The following is a 12,685-nucleotide window of genomic DNA, read 5'->3' on the forward strand; positions in this document are numbered from 1 at the left end:
GGGCCTCTCTTGCCTTCCTGGGTTCCATCCGCCATTGGAGCCTGCCAGGTCTGGAAGGTTCCCTCCAGTCCCCAGGGGCCTGGGCCCTTCGTTTTGCGTTTTGCAGGAGCTGGGATTTCCACACTCGCCCTTTGGGGTTAGGGCAGGGATGCGGATGTAATTAGCGGGTGGGGAAGAAGCCATATTGCTCCAGGCAGTTTTATGTTGTGAATTTGAATTCACGGTTAGATTTTAAATTCTCTTCGTAATTTTCTTCTTTCCTTTTGCACTATTAATCGACTTCAGAATAAAGATAAAAGAATTGAAACTAACAAAATGTAAAACAAATAACCCTTCCCTATTCTTTGCAGCCAGAGGGAAGAGGGGAGAAATCTTTCATGCTCTCCTAACTTTCCCTCAGCTGACAGAGGGCTGCCTGCAAGGCTGAGGGGATGGGTTGGGGAAGGAGCCGCCCTCCCGAGACGCCATTCTCACTTCTGGTAGGAAATGGTGCCACTCTCGGATTCCAGTGGGAAATGCAGCCAGATCTGAGATTTCCTGGTGGCCGCTAGGGCCCAGGAGAAACCTCAGCAAACAGGAGGCGCACTAGCTGGAAGGCTCTGCGGGGGCTCCTGCTCCCTTAGGGCTGGTGGGAGGAAGTCACTGGGTGCTATGCACACTTATCCTCACTCACAGAAGCAGGCCTGGATTTTTGTGTTGCAATTCCTTTCTTCATTAATGAATTTGGAAAGCTGGAACTGCACTTACCGTAGCTGGAGGCAGAAATGTTAAAGATTAGATGCCTGAAAAGCCAGGAGGGGAGAACCAGGGCTGAACCACTGAGCACCTGAGAGTCCTCCCCTTCAGGGTCACCCCCCACGCCCACCCTACAGGAAGCACAGCTGAGACTCTGCACACGCTTTACAAAAGCATCCAAAATTATAAACACTTCAAGCAACTCGAAATGAGTCAGGTAGAAAATGAAAGCGTCCCGTCATCCCCCCTTCTGGGAGTTCAGCACTGTTGAGTGTTTAGCCTTCTCGTCAGTCACTACAGTATATCAGCTATTCACACATTTCTGGTTGTTTTTGCAAACATGACATCCAGTAGAACTCACCCTTTTCACTTGACAGTGTATCAGCTTCTCTTCCATTCCACTGCATGTCAGTCTGCATGTTTTATTAACAGGGTAGAGCATTTCAAGAGAACCACTAGGAGACCTTGAGTGACTTAACCAGCCCCCTGGTTGTTTCCCATTCTTAGCTTATAACCAGTGCTGAAGTGAATCCAACTGTAATCTCATGTGTAGGAACCTACACCCATACTGTTTCTGTAAGAAAAATTCCTATAAAGTTTCTTAGTCAAGGGATGGGTTCATTTTTTATTTTGCTAGATGCTGTCAAATGCCTTCCAGAACCATCATGCTAATTTACATTCCTCTCATGAGTTGTTTTTAGAGGAATTTCTTCCATAAATCCTGGTTACTCGGTATGCTCCAAGGTATCCCATACCTTCAGTGACCTGTTTTAACAACTGTTGTCACTGTGAAACTATCCCCTAGCATAGGGCTCGGCACTGGGGATACATCGGGGAAGAAACCAAATAAGGTCCTTGCCGCCCTAGAGCCTGCATGCCGGTGGGGGAGTCCGCTGAGTAGATTACGGCCGACTGTGCCGAGCGTGCCACGTGCGACAGAACACAGAGTGGCACCGTGCCTGTGCTGGGGACCTCAGGAGGGAGGAGGGCGGTCGGTAACGCCTCCCTGCCCAGGTCTGTGCTCTCGTGGGAATTAGAGGAAGGCAGTAAGCTGACTGGACACCAAAAACCTCCTAAGTCACTTGGCTTGGGTCCCTGCAGTAGTAAAGACCCAATGGCACTTGAAGCCAGGGACTGGGGGAGTCGAATGAGCACGAATATAACTTCCCGTACTTGAAATGTGATCAAGGACCTTCAAAATGAGAATACCAATTCTCCCTCTACCACGACCACACCTTTTTTTATTTTGCCTGGTAGGATTGTGTTGATTTCATTGAGAAGGGACTCATCCCAGGTAGGCACCCAGACCAGGTTTATACTCTTGAATCCCCGCGTGGTTCAGGAGATGCTTAGCACACTTGCAAAAGAGCACGGAGACCAGGACAGGGGTTTGTGGTCAGATGGCACTCTGCTTGCTGAGCATCTGGTCTGCCCACAGCAGAAAGGAACTTCTCCGTGAGCTTAGTTTCCCCATCTGGAAGACGAGAAACAACTTCCTGTCCTGTTCCTTTGTAACACACACTTAGATCTCTAAAGGGCCCTTATCATTAAAAGCAGACTCCAGCGGGCCTTCGAGACTGCAGTGGTGCCGTGTTCGGGCTCTGCAGCGGGGCGCTCTTGTGCTCTCTAGTATCTCCCCTTTGGTCTGTACTCCTGCCTTTGGACTTGGCAGGCTAAGCCTTCCTCCTCTGCCAGGGCAGCAGCCATCTCCATTCTCTCAAGTTACTCACAGCATGCTGCATCTCTCCTTGATACAGAGAAAAGAAGTTAAAGGCCAGAGTTCAAGAGTTGGTGAGTGCCTTGGAAAGACTCACCAAGAGCAGTGAAATCCGACACCAGCAATCAGCGGAGTTCGTTAATGACCTGAAGCGAGCCAACAGGTAAATTCTCCCTTTGTAATCCACAGTAGTACTTGGACTCATACACCAGGGAGAACGTTTCCATAATTGCTGGAAATCAACTGTAGAGAACAGTGAATCCTCAACCGTCTCCCTTAGAGCCTGACCTTCCCTAGGGTATCACTTCCCAGTGTTCCACAGAAACCTAAGAAATGCTCCGTAAGGACAAGTCCTTGGGTCAGATGTGTCTGGGAGATGCAGCAGACTGTGGTCCCCTGGTCCCCTCCTAACACTTCATATAGGAAAGGTTCTGAGAAGCCATTCAGTTTAAAAAAAAAAAAAAAAAAAATCAGCCTATGTTTAAGCCCATGTTTTCCAAGCAAAATTGGCTACACAACTTTCTATTTGAGCAGCATTCAAAAATCGGGTGGAACACGTTAGGGAGCATTGCTCTAAGACAGCAGCCTCAGACTTTCTGGGCTCGTGACCCCTGCAAGAAAGTAAGGACCTCAAAGAGTTTTGTTCTTATAAATTATGTCTTGATAAATTTCATTTGAGAAACTAAAACAAATTTTAAGTTTTTATTCATTTACAAAAAAACCCACAACTCACTACATATAATACAAATGGCATTTATTTTAAAAATTACTATTTTCCAAAAAATAATTAGAAGATTTGCTCTGTTTTTACAATTTTACAAATATCTTTAATGTTTGGTTTAATTTAAGACAGCTAGATTCTCATATCCGCTTCTACAAGCAATATGTTGTTTTGAAACATACTGAGGAAACCCAGCTTCGTGTACAACTGTAGTTAGAAAATAAAGGACCTCACAGATTTCCCTTGAGAGGGCTTTGGGAATACTGGGGGTCGGTTCTCAGACTGCACTTTGAGAACCTAACAGTATATGGAAGGGCTCTGGGGTGCTGTTTTGGACAAGAGAGAGTATGGGGACTTACCTAGCTCTGGGCTCAGCCCCTGCCCTATTCCCCCAGAGGCCTGTGTACTGTGTTTGGCTGGCAGCATTAGCTTACGGCCTGTGTGTTCTGAATCCCACAGCCCAAAGCATAAAGGGAAACCGTTGGTGCCTCTCTGTCCTCGTCCTAGGTGAGGTGACTTAGACTGCAGTGTGTGAGGAACTCTCTCCTGCAACTGCCACTTGACCATGTTGCAAGCAGCCATGGAACAGCAAGGAGATCCACTATTTGTATTTCCATGACAGATTTCTGGAATTCAGCTACCTTTTCTGCTTATCTGTTTTGGATATGGCCAGTTTGGACTGTTGGTTTAAATCCCTCCCAATATGTTAGTGACAAGCCTCTAGCAGTCAGGCTGAATGAATGGTGGTTAAGTCAATACACGAGTGGCCGTGAGTGTTGAAATACTAACCACTTGATTTCAAATTCTTACTGAAGAGGCTGAGTGTCCTCTGTTTGGAGTGGTACTTGCTGGACCAGGTTACCCAGTGGGCAGGACAGTGTGCATCTCAGTGCTACTTAGGATAAATCTTCGTTCTCATTTCCTTCTGTTCCCACATAGCAACCTGGTGGCTGCCTATGAGAAAGCAAAGAAGAAGCATCAAAACAAACTGAAGAAGCTGGAGTCTCAGATGATGGCCATGGTGGAGAGACATGAGACCCAAGTGAGGATGCTCAAGCAAAGAATAGCTCTGCTGGAGGAGGAGAACTCAAGGCCTCACACCAATGAAACTTCACTTTAATCGGCACTCAGGCTCCACAGTTCTGTCCGTGGAGGCTGAAGTCTAGCAGGTCACTGAGGAGAGAGGGGCCCCAGAGGACAGAGTAACCTGTTGGGAGAAGGAGAGAAGGGAAGGTTGGCAGGTAGGTCAGCACTTGGACAATGGAGTGCCCTGGACTCAGCCCTGGGGCGAGTGGCCCTGGGACGCGGTGTAGACTGTATCCAGAGGATCCTGCGCCTCCCTCCTGGGCTGTGGACGGCGTGGGAACCCCTGCCGTGTGTGCCGGCTCCGCAGGTCTTGCTTCTGCTTTCAGCACTGGCTCTATCACTCTCCCACCTTTCTGTTCTGGAACTTGTGCATTGGTGGTATAATCCAGGCATCATCTGTTCAAGATTTTCCATTCTTTTTTTCTCTTTTTGGTAGACAGCAACCTTATCTCTGACATCCCTAATTTCTCCTCCTTCCTTCTCCTTCAGGGGAAAACTGCTGGTGGGCAGGGGGGGGGCAGAGCGGGGGTGGGGGGGGGTGGTGCGGAGACAGTGCTCAACATCTAGAAGAACTGCTGCTTTGTTTATTGCAACCAGGCTTTGGTTTTCAAGTCCCAGGTGTCAACATTTAAGACACAGGCTGTCACTTAGAGGTGTTCTGGGATGTCAAGCACAGGCGGATGGCACACAGGTGTTCCTTACAGTCCCAGATATGTTGAAGCTACAGGTAGAGCAGTTGGGTCTGAACAACTCTGTATGGGAGAATGAGAACTTCCTTCACCTCTCACTGTGAAAGCAGGGCTGGGCAGGGAGCTCTCTTTAGACTGAGATTTCCCCGTCCTGGTGGAGCCTTATTAACAGCCAAGGCTTGGAGCTGAGAGAATCCCGTTGATACGTGTAACGGAACTAAACTTTTGTCAGGAGCAGAGATGCATTAGTACTTTCCACTACCCCAGGGCACTACATAATTGTTGTTCTACACGAATCAAAGCTCATCCACATGAACATATAGTTAGCTCTGGACCTGCCTCTATTTATCTAAGGGCAAGAGGCAGGATGCTGAGTAGATAATGTTTTGCAGGCTACACTCCTGTTACAAAGGGCGCAGGGGGTGGGGGAAGGGTTGTTGAGGCCTCCTTTTATCCCCCCGAGACACGGTGATGGGTAGCATATGGTGTTTCAACAGGGGAAATTTCAAGCAAAATGGTGACGGGACTGGGCAGGAACAAAGTACCTGAATTCTTTCAGGAAGGTGTTCCATTTTAAAATCAATTCTTCATCCCTTTTCTACTATAACCTTCCCTGTAGCACCTTTCACTTTTTTCAGTTCTTCTGTTGCTGCCATTCACTGATTGATACATTTTAAAGGACCACTTACCATTTATTCTGTAGCACCTGAAGACCCACCTGAAGTCACCTATGAGAAATATGCCCAGTGCCACAGTTCACTATGTTTTGCTTATGACCAGGTCACTGCATTCACTTCCCCGTGTCCATGAGCTGCTTTCCGAGGGCATGACACAAGTTCCTCAGCCTTCTGCACAATGGGGCAGGACACTCTAGCCACCACCTTGGAAGGCAGAGCAGTTCTATCCCAAAGCAACTACCCTTCTTTCTCAGGCCAGCAGTGAGGCTGCCCCATATTCAAAAAAAAAAAAAAAATCAACTGGTATCAGTGTGAAAGGCCCAGCTTTTGGATGCTGTGAAAGTACCCACTGGCTTGTGTTTCTATAAAATTCAGGTAAATTTGTTTCTGTAGAATCAGGTAAACTTGGTTCTTGTGACATTAAGTCAATTTTTACTCTTCGGATAGTTTCATTTTGTTACAAGGAAAATGTTTTGGCTGAAAAGTGTGTGCAAAAAAAGGTGTAACAGATGAAATCATGGTTTTCCCCGTTTTTCCAACATGCCCAGGGAAAACGTCCTCCCTAAGCAACTGTGCAAAGCGGGGAACCATTCATGGCTTTCTCTTGTGTGATTGAACAGGCATCAAAACAGATGGACGGTTTTCATTTTCACCAACACTAAAAAGTGTAGCTGATGCAGGACCTCTGTCTACCATTCTTGTTGCTCCAAGTGAAAACAGAACCTGCTCTTCTAGGGCCATGGAACTCCTCCAGACCTGGGAAGTCTCAGCTCCTACATTATGAGCCCCAGTATTACTGATCCTGCTTGGCCTCATTTTGAGTTTATACTTCAGCATAATACTTTCAGATATATGGTGGTTGGGTGAAAACTATTTCCCTGGCAAAACTGTTACTTTTATAAATGTGTAGAATAAAAGCTATTAAATAGTTGATTACCTTTCCTTATATTTTTCACATACTCCCCTAAGACACAGTCCTTGTTGAAGGTGAACCTACGGGCACTTGGTTATTATGTTAATTGCAGGGCTTACTAAAACCGCATTGATTAAATAAATGATTACAGGTGCCTGGATCATTTTCTTTTTTTATAACCTGTATTTTTCTTTCTAAATAGGAGCTGGTTTATATTAACATCTCCATCAGAGGTAAACAGTGATCCTGATTATAACTTGTACAAGGTTAAAAATGTTCAGATGTTTCATATGTTTGTTTTAATCCTCAGTGGTTAACCCTTTTAGGCAGTCACCTTCGCTGTTCAGAGTTGTCTCTGGCTCTTAGAGAAATAGGCATGAGAAGAAAGGACCCATTTCAAAGTTCCCTTGGAGTATAATTTCCCACTACTGCATTGAGGCAAAAATCTCAAGTAAAAGAGACTTCTGTCTGTTGCTGGAGTGCCATCAACACGTGCACCTACCAACCGGATCTGATGTTCTGCCGAACCCCATGTGCACCAGCTACCAAAACTGCCATGGAATTGTAGGCGGTAAGATTCCCTTTTGAGATTTACACCAAAAGCTACTGATGATTATGTATCTTATGTGATCAGACAGTTGGGATTTGTCATGTCCTCCCTACCTCAGAGGTACACTAGATGTTTTATCATTGCCAGTGCAGATAATTAACTGTTGCATATTCACTCTCATCTGCTGGCATGTCAGGTTTCTGAAGTTAATATCCATGCTGCCTGAAACTGGAATGGTAGAATAATAAAAAATTAAGTGGCAGTTAAACATAATTGCTTAATTCTCCTGTGAGATAATGCATACCTTACTAAGTCTTCCTCTGAGCCTACAGCAAGACTTTACAGGGACGTTCCCCTTCTCCAGGGAGGCAGTCCAAGTTAGAGCCGATGAGGCTTTCTTTCTAGGACGAGGATAGTAAAGATTTTACTATTCTAAGAAAAACCTGAAATCACGGTAAAGTCTCCTAGTTCCCAGCTGCATATAGATTACATTATTTCAAGTGGAAAAAATGCCTCATAGTTACCCGATCTAGGCTGGATTGCCTATGTAGATGGCATGAATTGTCTCCTATGGCCCACAGAAATTATCCTGCAATTATTTTTTAATTCTTATCAAATATCTTAAAAACTCTCAAGAGTTTGGGGTATCATGCTTGTGTTTTAAGTGAAGTAATGAGAAAGACTACAGAAGACACCCAAACTTTTATTATTAATGACTTCTGAAAGCCCTAAGCTTTTTCCATAAACTATTTGCAAATGCACAGCTGGGACTATGGCTCATCCATGAAACTAAACTCTCTCTAAAGTGAAAAGATCATGTTCTCTAAGTTTACAGCTGCACCTATTTCTAGATGCAGCAAACAGCTTTTAATTAGACAGTTTTTAGAGCCCAAAGGGGGAGAGAATTCTGATGATTGAAGTTTCTGAATTGAATTTAATTAGGGTGCATCCCGTAGGGTTGCCAAGGATTTTGTGGGTGGGGAGGAAGCATAAGTAACATTTTTGTTTTTCTGCACCACGTGACAGCTTGGTAAAACAACACTGTCAAAAATTCTGAAAAAATCATGTAGCAATTATTTTTTTATTTCTCCAATGGAATGGCCTATTTGACAGGAAATGATACTGTTACCACCTTTCACCGAGGCTTGCTGGGCACTACTTTGTAGAGGCATCACTTGTTACAAAACACAAATTATGCCTTTGCCGCACACAATTCTTATTGAAGTCTATCAAAATCCTATTCTAGTTAACTGAAATCCTGTGTTCACATAGGCCAGGCTGAACCTGTCCCCTTCTGAAGTTCCTATTTCACACACTTGAAGTTAACTTTCTAACTAACTACATTTGTATTTACTAGGAGATGAATGGGAATGCCTTAGGTTGCCAAACACTAATTTTTCAGAATTGGCACCAGAATTATCAATTAATATAATGCTGGCTGTAGCCACCACGGCATCACTGAGCACTCAGTGGCTGTTAAAACATTAAGGAAGTGGAAAAGAATACAAGTTGAATAGCAGCTGTTCACGCATTCTTGTTTTTTGCTAATTCTTGTGTAGAGAAAAATAGTTTCGCATACTGACAACTATTTTCGGTGAAGGGTTACATTGGATAAGTTGTCACATTGCATCTGAGTGAGATTTTGCATAAGACCAAGACAAGAAATGCTTCTGGCCCAGTAACAGCAACTGCTACTGGATCATCATATCCTTGCCCAGCAGTACTGATTTTTCCAGTCAAGGTCGCTACAAAATCACTCATCCACTAATCGTGTGAAATACCAGCTCAGCAGTACAGAGCAAGCTAGAGACAAAATTCCCTCATACTGATGACCTGCTTAGTTATCCCAGCTCTACTGTTCACTTTTGCACTTTTTTGCAAATCAAATCCACGTGGAAAATGTTCTGTTTGTAGAACTCATAGTATTCACTTATAGTGCTCATGTCAGGACAGCCATTTGGGAGCCCCTAATAATCTGCTTCTGTTTGAACCCAATGCAAAGATGATGAAACGTTCACTTTTCTATGTCTAATCATCAATCATCAGTTTTTAGACATTGTCAAGACTTACCTACTTTGCATGAGATTTTAGTTTCCTATTATTTGAAAAATGTGCTACTTTCAAGCTGCTTGAATGTACTGTCAGTTATTAAAGCACATGTGACTAAGTTTGCATTTGTCAGTATTGTTCTACTGTATTAAAGTCTCATTTTAAGGTTGCCCTTTAACACTGTACTTATACCTTGTAATTTTTTCTTCACTTGTATGCTTTGTTTCCAGATGCCTTTAGTTTTAGCTGCTGTAAAATAGCTTTGTGTTATTTGATATAGAATTGTTTAAAAAAAAACTCCACCATTTATTTATACAGAGACATTTATAATATTTTACAAACAATCTTATATTCTGAATAAATATTTCTAATTCCATAATGTGCTTTAACTGTATTCACTGAAGGATACGGCTGTCCTGTAATACTGTGTGTCTAACATTTAATGTCAAACATCACAGGTTTCATAGTTACATCAAGAGCCCTCATCAAAGCGGGAAACTACAAGACAGACTGTATTAGGTCAAAACGGCCAACAAACAAACAGCCAAAGAAACCTCATTTACGGCCAATTTCTACTGGGCTACCTTTTCAGATTTGGTATGAATGCAGAGTTTTAGTTATCTATCTATCTATTGAAGGATCTGCATCTTTTTTCCTCTTTAAAAGTTACTGAAAGAGGGAATATAACAATGAGCTGGAAAGTCATCCATGCCTATTAAGAAGGATGGTGAGCAGCTCTGCAAGGTGTCTGATGTTTGTTTGTTAGAATATTACTGCAGTGTTGTCAGTTCTCATTATCAAAGCAAAGTACCTTTGACAGTAAGAGCATAACACCTTGGTTACTCTCCTTTCTTAAAATCTTAAATAAAAATTGCTATCATATAGCTGAGGTCTCTAGTAGAGAAGAATGTATGTATTTCTTTGACCCCTGAGATCCAAGGACTGGCAAGCATTCTATTCAGAAAACCAGGCTCTAATACAAATTGAAGAATTGTTGGATTTTATGTATCATCTAATTAACTCAACTCACAATATAATCTTGCTTTAAAAATCAACAACCAAACCGTAAACTGAGATGGAGAATACATACCAGTTTTCATTTTTGCAGAGACACTCTACCCTTAATAGTTCTTCCTATCATATAAACATACCTTTATCTCATACTTGTCATTTTTTACTGGTCCAAAGAGATGCAGCCAAAATATGACCAACTTGCAACCTACAAGTATCAGTAGCAGAAGCCAGGTTAAGGTAGTAATTAAAACTGCCCAAGCAGCAAAATTTATTGATATTGCACTACAAAGAGTAAATTTAACATGATGATAATGTTTTTACAGAAAGCCAATATTTGAACAATCAATCATCAATCAACTGTAAAAATGTTTTAAAATACAAAGGAAACCTTCCATCATTCAAACCGTATTTAAGATAGAAGGTTTCTCATTTCTCAAATGGTGTTATTTACATCAAAAGCTTTCAAAAAGAGCATAACAGTTAAGACACAGGACTTTGTTCATTTTCTCAGTGGAGAATACAGCTGGCATTTCTAGTCGACTTTGGAAGTGCAGTAATGCTGCAAACATTTAAACTCCTGATTCATAAACATGAGTCACTGGAAATCCTTTACTTACTTATGATAGACACACTCAATATAAGGGAAAATCAATCAATAGAAGTAAAACCCTTATCCTTTCATTAGCACTGAGGGGAAAAGAGAAAACTATTCAGTCAGAATGTAATAAACCCTGAAACACAATAAGTAATACCACTCTAAAGGTTATCAATTCATTTAACTATAAGGTGCACCAACAAGGTTGGTTTTGGGGTTCCTTTTCTGCTTTTCCTAAATGTTTGACAATCAAAACAATCACCAAAAACTTCATTACTACCATAGACAGAATCACTCCAATGGTTTACTTACACAGTCTTTCTTGAAACATTAAAATGCCCTTAGAAGGTAAAGTAATAAAACGCTGCTATAATTAAGGTAAAAATTAAATGTTAAATCATTTTACATGAGACAAAAATTATTGCTGAATAAAGTTTACAAACCTATTTAGTTATCACATTTACTCTAAAGTTCAGTTTTCTCAAGTGGAATATCATGTCTAGCAAAACCATTCCATCAATATTTTTCTACCAGATTTTGTCGGTCCATGACTCAGCATAAATATCTTCACCTTTTTGAGACTAAAACCTACCCCCAAGAAAACTGTTTTAAGACTACGTATGTTCCATGAACATTACCTAGTCTCCACAGCATCAAAGACACTTCAAATCTTGTTTTGGAAATAGGCGGGAAATATAAAGAAATCAATTCTTATTCCCTTTCCCATCCAAACTAAACTGTATGCCCTTATTTTGATGGTCACTTTAGTTAACACATGAACCATAATTCCATTTGATTAATCATTTTATTCTGAAATAAGACTTTTAAATTTTCATTAAACAGGTAAAATTAAAAATCTGAGTTGTATGAATCAATACTTAGCAAAGACGAATTTTTTATAAAGTATTAAGCTAATAAGCAAACTTCAAAAACAATTAGAAAAAATATGTATATTGTGTGTACATATATACACAAATATATGTATATGCAAAATAGTTCATGGTTTTATTTTCCTTCCCTATTTATTACTGAAGAAAAACAGTTTATAATATTTATAAAATGGAAGTCAGGTTACCTGTCTCCTGTCCTAACTTTGAAATGAAATTAGCAAAAAAGTAAAATTAAAGAATCAGTTCTTTGGGCTCTCACATTTGAAATTAAAAGGTACTTGTGCAAGATCCAAACACAAACCTAAAATGACCACCAGAGACAGCAGTGCCCTAGGACAGTAGTGAAATGCACAAAGAAACTCTGCAGATATGTCTTTTGTGCTTTTCTATCAGTGCATATCGTATGTGTTAAGACATGAAGAGTACGGCTACTCATTTGTTCCAAAAGTATTCAATATTAACACATCTAACTAACCAAACTGCTGAGGAATAGTTACTACCTTTCTCAATTTCATTCACAGTTGAGAACCTTTGCTTCCATTTCCTGCCATCCACAATCTATTCCTAAATATCACAAAAGCATAGTAAGTGAAGATATCATTTTACAAAGACCTAGCTAATATCTTAAAGCTTAAGAAATGACTGACAATGAAGATTTGTGCCAAAAATGTTTCACACCATCGTTTGCAGCTATAGATTGTTTTAGAAACTCAGATTCAATTCATTGTAAGTATACTAAAATGTTATATCCTACCTCAAAAAGTCCACAACCTAAGAATGTTAACTAATAGCTCTCAAAGACCAGCAGAATACTGCCCATTTTGCCCTAGAACTACACAGACGTTTCCTTTGTTCCCAAACCAATGTGACAGCTACCTGCATGAGAGACTAAAATAAAATAGCACAGGCATCCACCGCCCTCCTAACTGCTCATGGCCCAACAGTCAAAGTTAAGATGCAATCACTGCTTGTAAATTCCCATAGGGGCAGATTCACCATAGGGATGCATCACCAAAAAAAAAAAAAAAGATTCTTTTACCGAAAGAAAA

At 41.5% G+C, this 12,685-nt stretch overlaps 1 protein-coding gene across 2 annotated transcripts in view; it reads left to right on the forward strand.

The window, feature by feature from the left end:
* MCC (MCC regulator of WNT signaling pathway) overlaps positions 1-4,746 on the forward strand; it is a 418,786-nt gene extending 414,040 nt beyond the window's left edge. For both annotated transcript variants that reach the window (XM_061189513.1, XM_061189514.1), the window contains 2 exons: positions 2,493-2,615; positions 4,113-4,746. In XM_061189513.1, coding sequence (XP_061045496.1) covers positions 2,493-2,615; positions 4,113-4,293 — 304 coding nt within the window. In that variant the 3' untranslated portion in view covers positions 4,294-4,746. The remainder of the gene's footprint in view (positions 1-2,492; positions 2,616-4,112) is intronic.
* The last annotated feature ends 7,939 nt before the right edge of the window (positions 4,747-12,685 follow it).

This window comes from Eubalaena glacialis, chromosome 4 (genome assembly GCF_028564815.1).
Source record: "Eubalaena glacialis isolate mEubGla1 chromosome 4, mEubGla1.1.hap2.+ XY, whole genome shotgun sequence".
NCBI classification, from domain to species: domain Eukaryota; kingdom Metazoa; phylum Chordata; class Mammalia; order Artiodactyla; family Balaenidae; genus Eubalaena; species Eubalaena glacialis.